This window comes from Aedes albopictus, chromosome 1 (assembly GCF_035046485.1).
Source record: "Aedes albopictus strain Foshan chromosome 1, AalbF5, whole genome shotgun sequence".
Taxonomy (NCBI): domain Eukaryota; kingdom Metazoa; phylum Arthropoda; class Insecta; order Diptera; family Culicidae; genus Aedes; species Aedes albopictus.
This window is the reverse complement of record NC_085136.1, coordinates 273,763,375-273,783,175: the sequence shown is the minus strand read 5'-3', so window position 1 is coordinate 273,783,175 and position 19,801 is coordinate 273,763,375. Positions and strand designations below refer to the sequence as shown.

Genomic DNA, 19,801 nt, shown 5'->3' with positions numbered 1-19,801 from the left:
TGTGGTATGTGTACTGTGAGTTAGTAGTGGCACACCAACGTAAGGCAGCAAAACAGCACTGATGAATACTACTAACGATCAGTCGCACCGGACAGTTCAAAGTGGAAAGATCGCAAACAAATCGTGCGGAATATACGTAGTGTTATTTGAACAGAACCAACCACAAAGTTGACGTATTAATTATCACCGTCCGTTTTTTTTTTTGTGGAAGTGGAAGTCTCACGTTAGTGTTTAGTAAAATATCCCGTGATTAGAAAAGAAAAGTTCTTCAACTTAGTGATTCAACAATGTCCTGGTACTACACGGTAAGATTACATGCCATCTGCAGTGCATTATCATCAGGACTATTTTTAAACTCTAACAAGAAGAGAACAACTCTGACAGACAAACAATGAATCACAAATGAGAGGTGGTCGAAAATTTGGTAATTAAAACAAACTGCGTCAATAGATTAAATACAAGCTTGTTGTGAAGCATCAATTTAAAGAGTAGTACACATTAGAACAAGAAGAAAAAGTATGTATAAAATAAAATTTGCATGAAATATGATTCTACTTTTGCACTTAATAACTGCAAATAATATAGTGAGAATATATACACAATGGCTTGCCAACATGTGGTCAGATCGGCCTTCATTACAGCTTGAAGCCGGTGGTTCCCGCCGCCACATCCAATCATATCAAAGACCTTCATTAGCTAGTTCGTTAATCCATATAGCATTTGAATGCTTTACCTGCATGCCGGTTTGTGGAAGTGGAAGTGCCACGCATTAGCATGCGACCGAAACCAGATTTGGGTTTACATTGGATGGCTGGCGTTGGGCGTTAGATAATCAATTTTGGGCAAAGCGTGGTTTACTTTACCGAGAAGAATGCACCATTGGGTGGTATCTTTATTTCGACCCGCATCCACTGAAACAGAGGTGGCGAAATGCGAAATGTACACCATCGCGATTGAGTAAATAATATTGCAGAAAACGATCAAGTGTAGGGCGATGAATATGCGAATGAAGTGAACGTATATCGGAACTGGAATAAAATTTCATCGTGATCTGTAGGATCAGGCGTACAGTATCGACTGAAATTAATTATTACTGCTTTTCAATATGTATAGCACACTTGTGCTTTCGGGTGTAACGTGATGTTAAGTTAGGTAAGCTTCCTAAAAACATTTTTAAATTAATAACTGAAATCTGTTCTTATGGCTTTTCTTTTTAAACTTAGGGTACTGGTTCCCTTATTAAGCATGTGGCTCCCATTTTCATCCTACGAAAAACAAAGGATTGAAGCGCTGTTTGTTTTGTTTCTTATTTTTGTATTTTTTGTTGGGAGTGAGCACGCTTGAAAACAAAAAGAACGGAATCAATCGGTGCCGTAATCGCTAGTTTTCGAATAGGATGGATATGGGAGCGTGAGATTACTGATGGAACACATACCCTATATGATATGTCGATGACATGCCCATCTATGTTCAGACATGCGAAAAATCTTAACCGGAAAATACCCTTCGATTAATGCTTTGTGATTGCACCTCTAATGGTTGAGTTTACCGTCGTAGGTAAACTTGTTGGATACGACGACATGAATTATTTATATTTGGTATGCTAATCAATTCGTTGTAAAAGCGCACATAGTAGCTCGTAAGGACATGTATAGAGAAGTAATTGCTCAATGAGTCAATAAGTTGCGACGGTGATTTTGCTACATACATATAGCGGGAAACCACCTAGCGCATCACGTCAGTGGTTTTCAATATACTGATTTTAAATGAGAACGTATTTGGAGATGTTTCAAACGATTTATTGAAACATTTTGATAAGTTCTCCAGTGGGGTGAGCTGAATTAGGAACCAAAAAATAGTGATTGGTATTGGGTTTTTAAATTTAAAAAAAATTATTGATGTTTTGATTTCATACAAAAGAGCTTGTCAACTTGGATATCTTCTCCATACCAAATCTACCCACATTGCACACTGGGCCACGAGCGGGATCTAGCAAGTAAAAACCTCTAGCACTTTGGGAGTTCATTTTTTTGTGTTGGTGTCTTCGGAGACTTGTGTTTATTTTGCCTGTACTTTAATGTGGTGATGAAAGTTAGTTGGTAACTTTGCCGCATAGGTGGCGCTGCGATACTAACTTTTTTGTCTTACGTCCTAGAGGTTTCCCGTCTTTTGCAAAGTTGTAGAGCGTGCAAAAATAAGTAAAATCGCCGAAGTCACCAAAGTTGTGTGACTTCAAATAACAAAGTTATATTAAAAATAGTAAAATTTAACTAAATTTATCACTATTTTTAATATTATTAGCAAATGTATCACTTTTCACGCCTCACACGTGTCAATCAAAGTAGCCTGCATCTAATGATACCATCTTTACAATTCTTTGGAGTATTTATTATGGTATTTTTAGCAAAATAGTAAAAATTACTATGATTTTGACTAGTGGTTTTTTTTGAAAAAAAAAATGCAAATTTCGGCAAAATTTGATGAATGCTTCAAAATGTACCACTCAAGATCTACCAGATCTGAAAATTTGACGGAGGTATAATTTGGTGTTTTCGAGATATCTTGTTTTAAAATATTGATGATTTTATACCTAAACAATTTTGAAAAAGAAGCAATTCTTAATTCCTGAATGATTTTGCCTTTAGATGTCCACAGATCACTTTTAAATTAAGAGTTTTATGTTGTTCCAAAGCTATGATGACTAAAAATGGTCAACTATTTTTCGCATACATTTGTTGAATCGATCGTGCTGAAATATTAAATGGTCGATTGAACGCATAATTTTATTATGGTTTTGCCCTGTGAGTTATATCAAACAACAATCAATACAATACAATAGACAACGGCCAGAATAACTGGCATTGACAAGGAAATCATTCATCGATTCGCTTCAATCCTATGCGCACTATCGTCAAAGTTGGAAATCGACGTCAACAAATTTGAGGTTTATGCAGAAAAAACAAGGCAACTGTTTGTTCATCCCTACGACTTTTACCCTTTTTCACCATCGGTGTACAGAATCCTAGTTCATGGATCAACGATTATTAGCCATTGCATAGCTCCGATTGGCCTTCTATCTGAAGAAGCACAAGAAAGACGGAACAATACGGTCAGAAAGTTTCGTGAACACCATTCTCGCCAGTTTAGCCGTCTGGTGAATATAACGGACGTATTAAATCGTCTGTTGTTGACCTCTTATCCGGTGATGACACTCCATAAGAATTACAAAGCTAATGAAAAAAGAAGCGGTTCAACTGCTTTTGAAATAGTATATGGATAAATAAATAGTTGTAACTGCTTGAAAGTACACTGATTCTTTCAATCCAGATATCTCAAAAACACCAAATTATACCTTCGGCAAATTTTCAGATCTGGTAGATCTTGAGTGGTGCATTTTAAAGCATTTATCAAATTTTGCCGAAATTTTCAATTTTTTCATAAGTCTGCTTGTAAAAATCTTAGTTTTTTTTTGCTATTTTGCTAAAAACACCATTATAAATGCACCGAAGAATTGTAAAGTTGGTATTATCAGATGCAGGCTACTTTGATTGACACGTGTGAGGCGTTAAAAGTAATACATTTGCTAATAACATTTAAAATAATAATAAAAATGTTAATTTCAGTTAAATTTTACTATTTTCAATATAACTTTGTTATTTGAAGTCACACAACTTTGGTGTCTTCGGCAACTTTACTTATTTTTGCACGCTCTACAACTTTGCAAAAGACGGGAAACCTCTCAGACGTAAGACAAAAAAGTTAGTATCGCAGCACCACCTATGCGGCAAAGTTACCAACTAACTTTCATCCCCACATTAAAGTACAGGCAAAATAAACACAAGTCTCCGAAGACACCAACACAAAAAAATGAATTCCCAAAGTGCTAGAGGTTTTTACTTGCTAGATCGCGCTCATGGCCCAGTGTGCATTGCATGGTTTTAGAGTCTGATACTCACCAAAACAGCCTCCATCTTGAATTTTATGCCATTATCTTGAATACTTGGACTTCGACATCTTTCTCATCTCATGGGTCTCCAATTAGCCTAGTGGTAAAGGCTTTGGATTGCCAATCCGGAGATGGCGGGTTCGATTCCCGTTCCGGTCGGGAAAATTTTCTCGACTCCCTGGGCATAGTGTATCATTATACTTGCCTCACAATATACAAATTCATGCAATGGCAGGCAAAGAGAGCCCTTCAATTAATAACTGTGGAAGTGCTCAGTGAACACTAAGTTGAAGCGAGGCAGGCCAAGTCCCAGTGGGGACTGTTTTAGTGCAATGAAACACGGATTTACTTTAGTAATTCACATTTATTCACTTCTCAACTACAGAGACTTGTCGTGCTACTCTGATTGCTAGCACACGAATGAATGGGGAAAAGGAAGCACAAAGGTGTGACAAGATGAACATGAGTAGGTGTTAGTGTGTGCGTATGTGCAAGCTGCGAGGGGCTTTCAAATACTACAACAGAGCCATAAAGAAGAAGAAGGAGAAGAAGAAGAACATCTTTCTCATATCTAAACATACCCATATAACATGGTTTTAGATCCTTAAACTCATCAAAATAGCTACTATATTGAATTTTGGGTCGCCATTTTGGGTATTAGGCCACCAACTTGGATATTTTGTTCACTATTTTTAGACTTCGGATGTCATGGTTTTGGAGCCTAATACAGACGCCATCTTGAATTTTGGGTAGCCATCTTGAATATTGTGGTTGCCATTTTTGGATTCCGGACATCTTTCACAAACCAAATATACCAACATTGTATGGTTTTAGATCCTAAAACTTTGTATAATGGCCGCCTATGTGAATCTCGAGCCTCCATTTTGGACAAAATCCAACGACACCATCTTGAATTTTGGACCAACATCGTGGATTTTCTGGAGCTCCGGACAAAACTCGCTAACCATGCTGAACTTTACTCTCCAGGGGGCACCAGTTAGTCTGGTGGTTAAGGCTATGGATCGCCAATCCGGAGACGGCGAGTTCAATTCCCGTTCCAGTCCGTGAAAAAAATTCTCAACACCCTCAGCACAGTGTATCATTGTGCTTGCCTCACAATATACAAATTCATGCAGTGGCAGGCAGAGAAAACCCTTTAATTAATAACTGTGGAAGTGCTCAAAGAACACTAAGTTGAAGTAAGGTAGGCCAAGTTCCAGTAAGGATGTAGAGCCATAAAGAAGAATAAGAAGAAGCTAAACGTTACAAAAATAGGTGCAATTTGATACGTCACATGACGGGTTTTGGTTAAGGCACAGAGAACAGACATCCAAGCCTATAGAAAATTGTCTCGTAATCTGTGTAAGGATTCAAATTTTTTAGCGTTGACAACACTAGCGTCACCTATGCGGCAAGTTGCTACAATCAGTGGGGAGTACGCATATCTAGATTAATTTTATATACACCACCGACAACAGCGTGGGAACTTTGCGATAGCAGCGTCACCACGATGTTGCCACTTGTGTTGCCATTTGAAATGACCGTCAAATTCCTTACACACTTTTGAAACTGGACTTGGATGTCTGTTCTCCGCGGTATAAATTTTAAGTACAACTGTGGCACAACCAAGAATGGTATACACTACACACACCAATTCGTCGAACTGAGTTGATTGGTGTATGTGACTTGACCCTCTGAGCCTTCTATCGAAAATTCGTTTCTTGAGTGAACATATTGCCTTTCAGTACACTTTAACTCACCTAAGATATTGGGATTTTCGCACCACGATGGCGTAGTGCAAGTTCAGGATGCCTGACTCTGGGTCATATTGACCCCAATATCCTACTAGGGTTAAATAGTGTACGAGAAAGGCAAAAATGTGCAGGGTAAGTACTAGAGCCTCCGTGGTGGACCAACATTATGTGGTCGAAATGTGGAAGCAGCACTTCGAAAAACAATTGAATTGTTCAGAGAGCGGAGGCACTGAAGATCAAGGCAGGGGAGAAAATGACTTCTTCAACTTTATGAGGGTCACCATTCAACATCTTTTCATCTTTTGTGGTGATGGTGAACAGTGTAGTTTGTTTCTGCAGTGCAGTGCTATTTTAATTAAATTTTCGTGTGAAATAGTGGATTTGCCGCTAGAAATTTATTTCTACAGCGAGCATAATAGTGTTTTGAAGCAGGATAAGTAGGAGGCAAATTGTCTCGAGTGCTTGTTCTTGTATAATTGTGCATTTATTTTTGCCCCAGCGCTGGCTGGCGGCTGGTAAATTTTTGATTTATTGTGTTGTCTCATCTGTGTTAGCGTTGCGTGCGTGTTTGTCTGTTGTATCGTGCATGTGGTAAGCTATACGAGATGGCTGAGTGTGTTTGCGGTAGTGCCATACTACCGTCGGACATACCGACTGCATGCTCGAGGTGTTCTAGAGTGTACCATTACAAGTGCACTCCTCTGACGAAAGCTGTAGCAAAGCTAGTCAGTGAGAACGAAAATCTGGAATTCAAATGTGGTGATTGTTTATCGGGCCAGTGTTGTGGCGAGCAGAATTTGGCGCTCTCGACCGTCCAAAAGTTCGAAGAAGAAATGAAGAAGATCTCTTCGATTTCTGACTCGATCAGTGGCGTTCGAGAGCAAATTGCTGCTCAGATAAATGACGCGTTAAAGATCGGGATGGAAGAATTGGGGAGAAGTATAAATAGTGCTATGGAAAAGGCTGTTTTTGAACTTGGTAGATCTGTGAGCAAAGAGTTGGAAAGTATGAAATGTTCATTTTTCGAATTTAATCCGTCTAAAACAGTAGCTGCGATGAATAGTAAGCAAGGTACATCAAGAACGGCTTCGGAGCCGAGCCTGAATCCCAGAGGCAAAAAGCGAAAGGTTCAAGAAGACGTTGACGCGACGTCGGATAATGTTTTTTGTGAAAGTATTAGTTTCGCGGAAGTAGTTAAAAGTAATATTGGGACTAAAATTAAAAAGAAAAGTTACAGAAAGAAAAGCACTGCGAATGATGAAGTGACTCGTAAGGCTCGTCCGGTCATTGTGATCAAGCCAAAAGAGTCCAATCAGAGTAGCGAGGATACTCGCAAAGTTTTGAATAGTAAATTAGATCCAAAAAAACACAAAATCAGTAACTTTAGACACGGGAAAGATGGCTCTATTATCGCTGAGTGTGCAACAGGCTACAATATTAATGTTGTGAAAGATGGCATTCAAAGCGATTTGGGTGAAAACTACAATGCTGTTGTTCCCTCATCGGTGCCAAGACTTAAAGTGAAGGGCATGAGCGAGAAGTTTTCCTCCGATGACTTCATTATGATTTTAAAAGATCAAAATGAAGACATCGCCATTAATGATGTAAAAGTAATAAGAATGTATGAAAATCCACACCTTAAGTACAATAAATACAATGCGGTAATTGAGGTCGATAAAGAGACCCATAATTGTTTGTTGACCGCCGGAAAGGTATTCATAAAGTTTGATAGATGTCGTATTGTTCCCGAAATTCATGTTTTGAGATGTTTCAAATGTGGAGAATTCGGGCATATGAGTATGAATTGCAAAAATTGTGAAGCATGCTCTAGATGCAGTGGAAGTCACAAGACATCCGAATGTACGGCAACCGTTTTGAAATGTATAAACTGTAAAAAGGTCAATGTAGAGCGTAACATGAACTTGGACGATAACCACGGTGCATTCAGTCATGAATGTGAAGTTTTCAAGAGGTTGTACAATAGGAAAAAGAGCAGCCTACATTTCAATGAATAGCAACCAAGTTCCAGAAGCAATGTGAATCTTTTTGATATTTTATATTTGAATATAGCCGGGTTAACTACAAACTACGTAGAATTACGTCAGATTGTAGAAGAAAAACGTCCAAATCTAGTATTTCTGTCTGAAACGCATATTGTTGATGTAAATGCTTTTGATCAGTATAGTATTCCGGGATATAATGTGGCTGCCTGTGTATCACATTCGAGACATACTGGCGGAGTTGCTATTTATGTCAAAGAATCAGTTCAATACAAGCTTCAATTGAACGAGGTTTGTGAAGGAAATTGGTTCTTAGGCATTGCGGTTGTACGTGGCATGAGGATCGGTAATTATGGTGTTTTATATCACTCTCCCAGTTCAAATGACCAGCGATTTATTGAAATTTTAGAAAACTGGCTTGAGGTATTCTTAGATTATAGTAAATTAAATATACTTGCTGGAGATTTTAATATCAATTGGTGTGACAATCCGAATTCGAATCATTTGAAACGGTTAGCTGACTTTTTTAATTTGAAACAGACAGTAAATGTTTATACGCGTATTTCCCAACACAGTAAAACTTTGATTGACCATGTATATTCAAATTTTGATTCTGTTAGTGTCGTTGCAAATTCTGATTTAAAACTTACTGACCATGAAACTTTAGTTATCAATATTAACGAATCTAGTAGCGAGGATAATGATCTTGTGAAATTGAAGTGTTGGAAGAAATATTCGAAACAAGCAGTTTCGAGTCTCGTCGCAAGACATGTGGATTTTCATGCAAACGGCGGTTCTTTAGATCATAAATCAGCTGTTTTAACTGACGTCTTGAAAACTTGTACCAATCAATTAGTCGAACAAAAATTAGTTTCAATTAAAAACTCGAACAGCTGGTACAATTTGGATCTTTTGCGCCTTAAACGCAATAGAGACAAACTGTATAAAAAATGGCGTAGAAGAGAAAATTATAGCAATTGGAAAAGGTACAAGGTCGTGCGTAATAAATACTCGCAACTGGTTAAACAAACTAGATGCGAGTATATTCAGAGGAAAATTGATCATCATCAAAACAACAGCAAAGAGTTATGGAAAATTTTGAAATCTTTGTTAAAACCTAGTAATTGTAAACCGCGGTCCATAACCTTCAACGGCACACTAGAAGAGTCTGAACAAGTTATAGCGTGTAGATTTAATGAATATTTCGTCGATAGTGTTTCATCTATTAATCAATCAATTGAATTAGTAGATGAGCCTGACGAATTAAAACAGCCAATTAGTAATAACAGTAGATTTGAATCTTTTCACCCAATAACTTTGGAAGAATTGAAAAATATTTGCTTTTCTATGGGCAAAACGGCTGGCGTAGACAATGTAAATGCGAGAGTTATACAGGATTGCTTTGATGTCATCGGACACAATCTGCTGGACCTAATTAATGAATCGTTACAAACTGGGCACGTGCCGCACGTTTGGAAGGAATCATTAGTGATTCCCATTCAAAAAGTTGCTGGAACGATTAAAGCCGAAGAGTTTCGTCCCATCAACATGTTGCACACTTTAGAGAAAATTTTAGAACTTGTTGTTAAAGGCCAGCTGTTAGCATATTTAAATAGTTTTGATTTGCTAGTACCAGAACAATCGGGATATCGGGAAGGTCATTCCTGTGAAACCGCATTAAATCTGGTGCTAGCAAAATGGAAAGAAAAATTAGAGCGCAAAGATACGATTGTTGCTGTTTTTTTTGGATCTGAAACGCGCTTTTGAAACAATTTCTCGGCCCTTGTTGTTGCAAACAATAAAGCGCTTTGGATTTGCGGGTTCTGCATACAGATGGTTCGAAAGCTATTTGTGTGACAGAGCCCAACGGACTGCTTTCAATGATTCAATTTCGAGCCCCGTGGCGAACAGCCTTGGCGTACCACAGGGGAGTGTATTAGGGCCCGTTTTATTCATTATGTACATAAATGACATGCGGCGAGTCTTACGATTTTGCGATATTAATCTTTTTGCTGATGATACCGTTATATTCATTGCAGCCAAAGATTTAGGGGAAGCCGTTTCACAAATGAATGCAGATTTACGTTCTCTGAGTAAATGGTTGAAGTACAAACAGTTGAAATTGAATATAAGTAAAACTAAATTCATGGTAATATCGCGGAATCGAGTAAATTATGAAGTCTCTGTAGAAATTGATGGTGAGACAATTGAACGCGTGCGCGAAATTAAATATCTTGGCGTGATTATTGATGACAGACTACAGTTTGACGCTCACATCGACAATGTCATCAAGAAAATAGCCAAAAAGTATGGTATTCTATGTCGATTAAAAAACGATTTGACTATTGCAAGTAAAATACAGTTGTACAAATCAATCATTTCTCCGCACATTGAGTTCTGTCCATCCATTTTGTTTTTAGCTAATGAAACACAAATATCAAGGCTACAGCGTTTGCAAAATAAAATAATGCGATTGATTTTAAGATGTAACAGATTCACTTCCTCAACTTTTTTGTTGGACGCCCTTCAGTGGCTGTCAGTGAAGCAAAGAATTGTCTATCTAACGTTGGTGTTCATTTTTAAGTTAAAGAATGGTATGTTGCCTAGATATTTGTGTGATCGAATTGAAAGAGGAAGTGACATTCATAGTTATAACACTAGAAACGCGGATCAAATACGAACACCCTACTTTTTGCATGGTGCTTCACAAAATTCCTTGTATTATAAAGGTATAAATGTTTTCAATTCGATGCCTGACCACATCACGAATGCAGCAACCCTATCACAGTTTAAGAGACTATGTATTTCACACGTAAAAGCTGCTTTTTGAACAGCTACTCTGTTGACTTTTTATTCTTGACTAGATTTTGTATCTTGACGAAGTTTACCAACGGATATTTTTGTGGACAATTTATATTTTGTAATAGGAGGCACGAACAAACTATAATGGTCGCCCCGATGATGATGATGGATTTTATATTTGTTGACGTAGTATTATTAACTGAATTTATTTTGTGTAGTCTACAAAAGTTTGAGTCTCGCGCGCGGTGACAGGTATAAATGACATTTTAGTATTTATTTATCATATGGAATATTTCTACTGTTGAAGGATTCTGTAGATTAGTAGTGAGTTGTCTAGTTGAATGTCGGGAATTTCATGAGAATGAGAATATTGCCGACTGTTTTGACATCGCGCGAACGTTATCAATCCTCGCAATATTTTTGATTTTCTGATCTTTCATGATCACTAGTAACGCTTGCAAACATCTGTAGATGAGAGCAGCAGTATTTCGAAATTTATGTTTTTGCTGTACAGTATGACAAATTATAATGTTGTTTATATCTGTGAAAAGAATCAGACCGTATTTAGTTTGCAAATCTGATTTCATTGATCATAATTAATAATTATCTTAAAGATATATCGTCTAGCTCAAACCTTTGTAGGGGTATGTGGCGGGACCATCATCATCATCATCATCATCAAACAGCTCAAGAACAATGAGGCTGGTGGGGTGGTAAAGATAAGGGTATTGCAGCTGAACTCAGAACAGTTGGGCATTTGTCTGCACCGAACCGACTGGGATCTGGGAAACAGAACAGTTATCGGAGGATTAAACGAAATGAGTATCAAAAGGGCGGTTCCAGAGGAACGTTATCCTCCATTTGGGACATTTGTGATAGATAAATTATCATGCCTACTGTTTAACGTTGCGCTCAAAGATATATTGCGAGGTATCGATGTACCAACAGGGATACAATTTTCAACCGATCTGACCAATTTGTTTGTTCTGCTGACAACATGGATATCATCGGCTGAACATTTGGAACAGTGACAGAGCTGTACAACCGCCTGAAACGCGAAGCAGTGGTAAAGGTGGTAAATGAGTCAGAAAAGAGTACATGGTGGTAGGTGGAACTGAGCGAGATAGGCCAAGCCTTGGTAGCAGAGTTTCGATGGACGATGATTCGATCAAGATGGTGGAGGAATTCGTTTACTTTAATCCTTCGCTAACAACAAAAAAACCGTGAAGTATCAGCAGCAGTCGTGCCTATTGTGGACTCATGAAAAAAAAAACCTCCGATCAAAAAAGATTTACCATCGCAGCGAATGTACCATGTACAGTAGACCTGTTCACTTTGAAACTTTGTTTCTCCGATTCTCCGTGACACATCAAATTATCAATCCACATGCAAAACCAAGTCTTCAGTCCAAAATTGAGCCAAATTGATGAAGATTTAAAGGTGTATCAAATCGTTTTTGTGTTTTTTCAGCCGTTTTCACAAAAATTTACTCAGAAATTCACAAAATTGCTCCGAAAAGATGCCGAAGATACCGTTAGGGTATAGTTAGAACAATACTCTACAACTTTGCCGAAGACACTACGGTGTTTAAATTGCGTATTTCGAAGTTATTCAACAATTTCAGTTGAAAAAAACACGAAAAAACACGATATTTTTACGATTTTACATATACAAGTCATGTAGTTTTACATTATTTTACGTGACTAAATTAATAAGCGATTACTCCTTTGTGTAACGAACATTCCGTCCATACATCGTTTTTGTGTAGGAATTCGTTTTCATTGACTAATTATCAAAAGTATGGTACGTTGATACTAAAAATCGCACAGAGTTACCAGCACGAATTAAAACAAAGTTACCCATGATTAAGACGTCATGCCATCGTATTCTAATGTCTTTTGATTTAAGTACCAGAAATGGTGCAGATGGTAAGGCTCGAGCCTGTGGATCAGAAGATCCCAGGTTCAAGCTCAAATACATGATAAACTTTTTTTCTTTCTTTGTAGCAGTTAGGATGATGAATCTGCCATGACTTACACACAATCTCCCAAGATCGGAACCTGCCAATTAAGCCCATTCCAGGACTAGCTAGATATTTAGTTTATACTTGTTGACAATAAATCGTGTCGACGAGATCAGCTGGGCGAAATATTGAGCATCTGTTTGATAATCATCAATTTAGCTAAAACAATTCAATACGATGACGGAACTGCTTCTGGATGCAACATTAGACAATTGTGGGTGGAGCTTACTTAATATCTATCTACCCACAAATCAGCACAACTACACGATGAAGGGAAACTTCATTCTTACTATGCAATCTACGGTTTCGAAACAAGGGTAATTGATCCGATCATGGAGAAGTTAAGTACTGGGTTCATGCTTAAACCACAATTGTATCGCCCCAAGCAAGCTTTTTACATGGATTGAATTGAAAATAATAAAATCTATCCTTTATCTACGGGAAAATAACGAAATATTGCCACTTTGAAGTTGTTATGAGCATTTCATTCGTTTTTATCTAAAAGAACATTGTGTTCCTATTGTTGCGGTATTTGTTCCTAATGTTGCGGTATCCCATTGAAATCAAATGGGATACCGCAACATTAGGAACACTACCGCAACACAGCAGCAAACATATCAAGGACATTTTTTTTAACAGGTTTTTGGGCAAATCTTAAGCAAACAAATGGCGCAATCTCATAATTTAAGCACAATACATCTATTAAAAATACCTTTTGGTAACATTTCAGTCGAAAAAGTGCTCAATTGCCATTACCGCAACATTAGGTACTACCACAACGATGGGAACAATTACCCTATGATGCCAAATTGCAATGAGATGCAGTGCGTAGTTTCATCAACTTATAGCTGAATCGAGACGCAAAAAATCCTATTCCAGGACTCGAACCTTGAATCTTCGAATCGACAATCTCATGCTCAACCATCTACACCAAATTTAAACTGATGCAGATGAGACAAAGAAGTGTAATGACGTTTAAATCATGGCTAACTTTGTTTTATTTTATGCTGGCAACTCTGTACAATTTTTAGTATCAACGTGACAAACTTTTGATAATTAGTCAATGAAAACGAATTTCTACACTAAAATGATGTATGGACGAAATGTTCGTAACACATAGGAGCAATAGCTCATTAAATTATTCACGTAAAACAATGTAAAACTACATAACTTTTACATGAAAAATCGTAAAAATATTGTATTTTTTCGTGATTTTTTAACGAACATTGTTGAATAACTTTGAAATACGTAATTTAAACACCGTAGTGTCTTCGGCAAAGTTGCAGAGTATTGTTCTAACTATATTTTAACGGTATTTTCGGTACCTTTTTGGCGCAATTTTCTGGATATTGAAGTACATTTTCGTGAAAATGCTTGAAAAAACACAAAATCGATTTGATACACCTTTAAACCTTTATCAATTGGCTCATTTTTGGACTGAAGCCTTGTTTTTGCATGTGGATTGATAATTTTATGTGACACGGTAGGTAAAAAAAGTGAACAGGTCTAATGTACAGGACGCTTATGAGATCCGTTGGCCCTCAATGGACATCAGACATGGACCATGCTCGAGGAGAACTGCAAGCACTTGGAGTTTTCAAGCGTGCTAATGACGATATTTTCAGAAGTGCAGGAGAACGGTGTGTGGCGGTTAACGTTGAACCACGAGCTCGCTGTACTCTACTACGAACCCAGCATCCATAAAGTTGCCAAAGCCGGAAGAAAATGATGGGCGCAAGAATACCGGATTGCAATCTTGCAAAGAGTGTGGTCGCAAGTAATCCGGATGGCGAGAAACAGAGTGGACAAGGTGAGCTGACCTGGTCGAGAATGTGTGGTGTACTTGTAGAGTCTGATGTTGCACTACTAAATTAATGAAATGAAGATCTGATGAGATTCACAATAAGGTCCACAAAGGTCGGCGATGCATAGTGGGATGGATTCATTTTGTTTGGATGTTCTAGGACCATCTTTCTCAAACTATGTGTCGCAACCTACCAGCCCCATAAGAAATGCAAGCGTCGTTAAAGAAGTTTGAGCAAGGCTGCTCTAGGATATCCAAGCTATCCTGGAGTTAAGACTTACTTACATGGTCAACAAGATCTACCGCAGCCGCAAATTTATATAACTTTGCCGCTTTTGGTAGTTAGCTTCCAAGTTGCTTCGTGATTAAATGAGAAGATATTTTTACGGACATTGCAAGGTTTGCAAAATGTTCTGGAGTTCAGGGCTTTTAAGTTCTACAGAAACTACCTCAATCGCCATTTAATCTACGTTTGCAGTTATTGTCTTCTGATATCCACGATGCTCTACAATCCGGCGAGAATGCTTTTCACGGTTGTCGGATATTGTAAAGTTTGCAAAAATCTTTTGGAGGTTGTACGACATTGTAAGGTTAGCAAAATGTTTTGGAGTTCGGGACTTTCAAGTTCTACAAAATCTACCTCGATTGACATGCAATCAACTTCGAATGAGTGTAATCAGTTTCGTATCTTTTAATTCCGCAACATACGGCGGAATTAAAAGGTACGAAACTGATTACACTCATTCGAAGAGGGTATTCTTCTTAGAGGGTTCGAAAAGTCGGTAAGGATGCAATCAACGTTTGCAGTTATTGTCCTCTGATACCCATTATGCTCCCCAACCCCACCAAAAGGCATTTTTCGGCAGTAATGTAAAGTATGCCAAATGTCCTGAAGTTCAGGGTTTTCAAGCATTGCTCCGCAATGCTACGAAAAGATCTTTTTCAGGTTGAACGACATACAAAATAGTCTGGACTTCAGGACTTTTAATGTCTACAGAATCTACTTTAATCTTCATTGAATCTACCCTAGCTGCTTTCCTTTGTTGTAATCCATGGTGCCGTCCCTAATCTTGCAAAAAAAAAATGGAAAACTAAAAGTTAGTTATTGGAAAACGATTTTTCCACATGATTTTTTTTGTAGAAAAAATATGTATCCGATTGTTATAAAGCTTCAGCACTGAACTAATTGTAGCAATTGAGCAAAATTGGGTAGGTTTTCTTCGAAATCTAAATAAACTAGGCCAATATATTCATTTTTTGCTAGTTTTGTATAGTATCAGTATCCCTTCCCTTCGAGGTTGCTGTAGGATTCGAGGTTGTGCTAAATAGTTGAAACTATGGTGTTACTTCACAATTTTAAGAAGTTTATTAACTACCATCCTTGATCGCAATGCACGTGTCTTGTTAAATGTGGAATTCAACATAACGTTTTCTAAGAAACCTACACTTAACAAGCATTTAAGTCAAAACCTATGTTACCCATTATTTTAAACCATCGTTATATTTTGCAGGCCAAACCCACGGTGATGCCGGCGGAGAACTTCAACCCATCGGCAGACGCAGCAGCTCTGCGCAAAGCCATGAAGGGCTTCGGAACGGACGAGCAAACCATCATCGACATCCTGTGCAGACGGTGCAACTGGCAGCGTCAGGTCATCGCCGAAACGTTCAAGAACGAACTCGGACGGGATCTGATCAAAGATCTCAAATCGGAGCTTAGCGGAAGATTCGAAGATGTTATCATTGGCTTGATGCAACCACCAGTCAACTACCTCTGCCAACAGCTCTTCAAAGCCATGGACGGTATCGGTACCAACGAGCGGGCTCTTATCGAGATCCTGTGCTCGCAAAACAATGAACAAATGCATCACATTGCACGGGTTTACGAGGAAATGTACAACCGCCCACTGGCGGAGCACGTTTGCACGGAAACTTCCGGTGATTTCCGGCGATTGCTCACGTTGATCATCACCGGTACACGTGACCCACCGGGAACGGTTGATCCCGAACACGCCGTCGAACAAGCCAAACAGCTATACGACGCTGGAGAGGGAAAATGGGGTACGGACGAGTCCGTTTTCAACAAGATCCTTGCCCATTCAAGTTTCGACCAATTGGAGTACGTGTTCGAGGAGTACAAGAAACTGACCGGACGCACCATCGAACAGGCCTTGAAGGCCGAACTCAGTGGGGACCTGTACCATGCGCTCAGTGCCATAGTGGAGTGCGTCCAGATGGCGCCACATTTCTTCGCGACACGGCTCTTCAAAGCCATGGACGGGTTGGGTACGGATGACACGACGCTGATCCGGATTATCGTGTCGCGATCGGAGATCGACTTGCAGAACATTAAGGACGAGTACGAACAAATGTACAACAAAACGCTCGTGAGTGCAGTGAAGGTAATAATTGGCCGGCGCTAGCTAACCGTACCACAAAACTAATAATGTATTTACGTTTTTTTTGTTTCAGAGCGAAACATCGGGCGATTACAAAAAAGCACTTTGCACACTGCTTGGAAACGCCTAAACACAAAGAACATCAAAGCGAAAACGGTGTTCATATTTTTAATGAACGAATCTATATTTTTAAAGAATTAGTTGTAAGGAAAACTAATGACATTCACTATAAAGTGCCCAGCATGTGCCAAGGATTCAAGAGACTACAATCCAATTCCTCCACTATTTGTGTGCTGCAAACATTGGAATGGCGCTTTTTAATTCATTTGCGGCAGATTATAGATAAACCAACTACCGATCAAAGAATATGAGAGGGCTTTTGTGTTAATTGTTAATTGTTCGAAGTATTGCGTCTGCCTAAATGTAAAAAGCCATATTCCGCAAATTATGACACTGATTAAAGGATTAATTTTAAATGGTATTGTCCCTACTTAAGAAATAAAATATGATCAAAACTGTACTAATTACAACTTTCTTCACAATGACAACCATGTATTATTATACATTTATGGTATAAATATAATTGTCTCTTTTATTAAACTGTATACATAAAAATCGTATTGTACTGTGTGTTAAGTGTAACTGAAAGAAATTTCATACAGGATTTGATAAAAAATACCCCGAAACACCATTAACTTCCATAATTGTGATAAAGTACTTGTTTTTAACAATTTGAAGAAATTCTATGGCTATGCATTCTCATCTATTAAGATGCCTGTAGTGTAACTTCAATAAGGTACATATACAGGTGGCGCAGATGAACATTGTGAACCACTAGCTGTCTCTTTTGTTCTACCGCTGTTCTTATGAAACTCAATTAGTGACGTCACTAATTAGTTTATTTGATCAGCAGTAGAACTAAAGAGACAGCTAGTGGTTTACAATGTTTATCAGCGCCACTTGTATCTGTACCTCATTGATGTAACTTTACGTCAGTGCCGAGCTTACAGTAGAGCAGAACATCACCTTCGTTGGTCTTGAATGATGTTTCTCCAGTTTCCCGAGCGTTTAGGGTTCCCTGGTTTTGTTCAACTGCGTGTAGCAATCACATTCGCGGCCGTCCATGCAATCGTTGACGTCTAACGAAGGAACTCGTTATATATTGTTATTTCAGGTCTTTCTCCCGACATTCAAAATACGAGAGCAGTAGGGCTGCAAAACGGTGAGTTGACAACCTGAAAGGATCATCCAACAGAGCTCTGGTCCTCACAAATTCTTACCTCATGCTTCCACAAGTCAGTCGCCAGCCGATGCCAAAGACCATGCCCACGCTATGTCCAAAGGGAAGTATTAAGAAAATCGAATGTACCTCAAATGTTAATCCATACAATCGTAGGTTTGGCCTCTAGTTTCAGAATTCATTTCAAGGTTAATTTCATCCCATATAAAAATGTATGGGAAAAAACCCAAGATGGATTATTTTAAATTGCACATATTTTGAATCTAGAGGTCCAAAAATACGGTTCTAGCGAATAAACTTTGAGGTACATTCACTTTTCATAATACTTCCCTTTGGACATAGCGTGTGCCAGTTAAAGGTTGTAAGCTCAGCTGGTAGTGCAGCCTGGACATTGTTGTCCTTTTGACTTCAGCTAGATTGAGGAGAGCGTCTGTTCAGCAAGGAGGTGCGTCTTAAAAAGCGTCTGTTCGGGCATCCAGTGGCTGAGTATGAAATACTGTATCACGTCAGCTTCAGCTATACCGAAGGAGCCAGCCCCGTCACCGCGATGTAGGCAGCTCGACCCCGATAAGGTAGCCTGCTGAAAAACTTTAATCGCCAAGAAAAGCAAAAGTAGAGGAAACTATAGGTTCGACGGGAACAGACCTGGGACCGAGGGACAACTGGAACCTGGGACTAGATCTTGGAACGAGATAACTTTGAATTACTATTATTATAATAGAGTTTTGGCCAAAAAAAAAACTGGAAACTTTTACCTACCCCGGGAAAATGGAATGTCAAAGGGGATTAAGCTCTGTGGATCTCATTAGCGGGTTTTGCTTATATCCTAATGAGTCTGCTTCGGATGTACTGTCAGTTAGGATGATTCAGAAACCGTATAACTATACTACAGGTTCCAGGAATCACCGCTTTCAGGATGCTCTTCAGGTTCTTCTTCAATTCCAGCTCGTCTAGGGACCTGAGGAGAGATTTAGGGACAACTCCGGTTGCCGATAGGACAACCGGAACTATACGGTTCTGGTCCTCACAAGTTCACCTTATGCTTCCACGGGCAAAGATTTATAATCTATTATATTTGCCGTGGGTTGAGCGATGACAAAGACCGCCAGCTAAGAGTTGTGTGCTTAGCTGGTAGTGAAGCCTGGGCATTGTTGTCCTACTGACTTCAGCTAGATTCAGGAGGTACGTCTCGAGCATCTGTTCACCAAGGAGGTGCGGCTCAAACAGCGTCTGTTCTGGCATCCAGCGGCTGAGTATGAAATGCTCTTTCACCAGAAGCTATACTTAAGGTGGCAGCCCTACCACGGTGGATAGGGGAGCTTAGGCCAACAACCTACTGTTTCCGAAACCCAAAAAAAAAACCGTTACTGAAACCGAAAATGAAAGTTTACGAACTGATTCAAAGGCAACGACTTTTAGCGCGAAACAACGGACAAGAATTGGAACTTGGAATGTATTAACCTTACCCCAGCAGGGTAAACTGCCACAACTAGCCAATGAAGCATGCCGTATGAAGCTTGAGGTCCTAGGACTGAGCGAAGTCCGTTGGCCGAACTTTGGAGAACACAGATTGGCGTCGGGTCAAATTCTGCTATACTCTGGTCTACGAGGTGAACACGCTCCTCGTCATCGTGGAGTTGGTTTCCTGCTCAGCGACAACATTGAAACTGTGATATCATTGCGTTATCATGAAGTTCAATACTTTCATAACTAGGGCCAATCATTACTTTTATCAAATGTATGCCGAAACTTTTTCGTAAAGCTCATGAAAGTATATGTTCTCGAGTAGACATTTTAATTGATTTTTTTTTCTAATTTCAGTACTATGCATTC

General features: G+C 38.9%; 1 protein-coding gene across 2 annotated transcripts; it reads left to right on the top strand.

Annotated features, from left to right (window-relative positions):
• The first annotated feature begins 69 nt into the window (after positions 1 to 69).
• LOC109400865 (annexin B10) lies at positions 70 to 17,333 on the top strand. Of its 2 annotated transcripts, none has more exons than XM_029866896.2 (3): positions 70 to 305; positions 15,841 to 16,731; positions 16,802 to 17,333. In XM_029866896.2, exons 1-3 carry the CDS (start codon positions 288 to 290, stop codon positions 16,856 to 16,858), a joined length of 966 nt encoding a protein of 321 aa, XP_029722756.1. In that variant the 5' UTR covers positions 70 to 287; the 3' UTR covers positions 16,859 to 17,333. The 2 variants fall into 2 exon arrangements, with proteins under 2 accessions (XP_029722756.1, XP_062702768.1); XM_062846784.1 differs by lacking the exon at positions 70 to 305 and adding an exon at positions 14,135 to 14,335.
• The last annotated feature ends 2,468 nt before the right edge of the window (positions 17,334 to 19,801 follow it).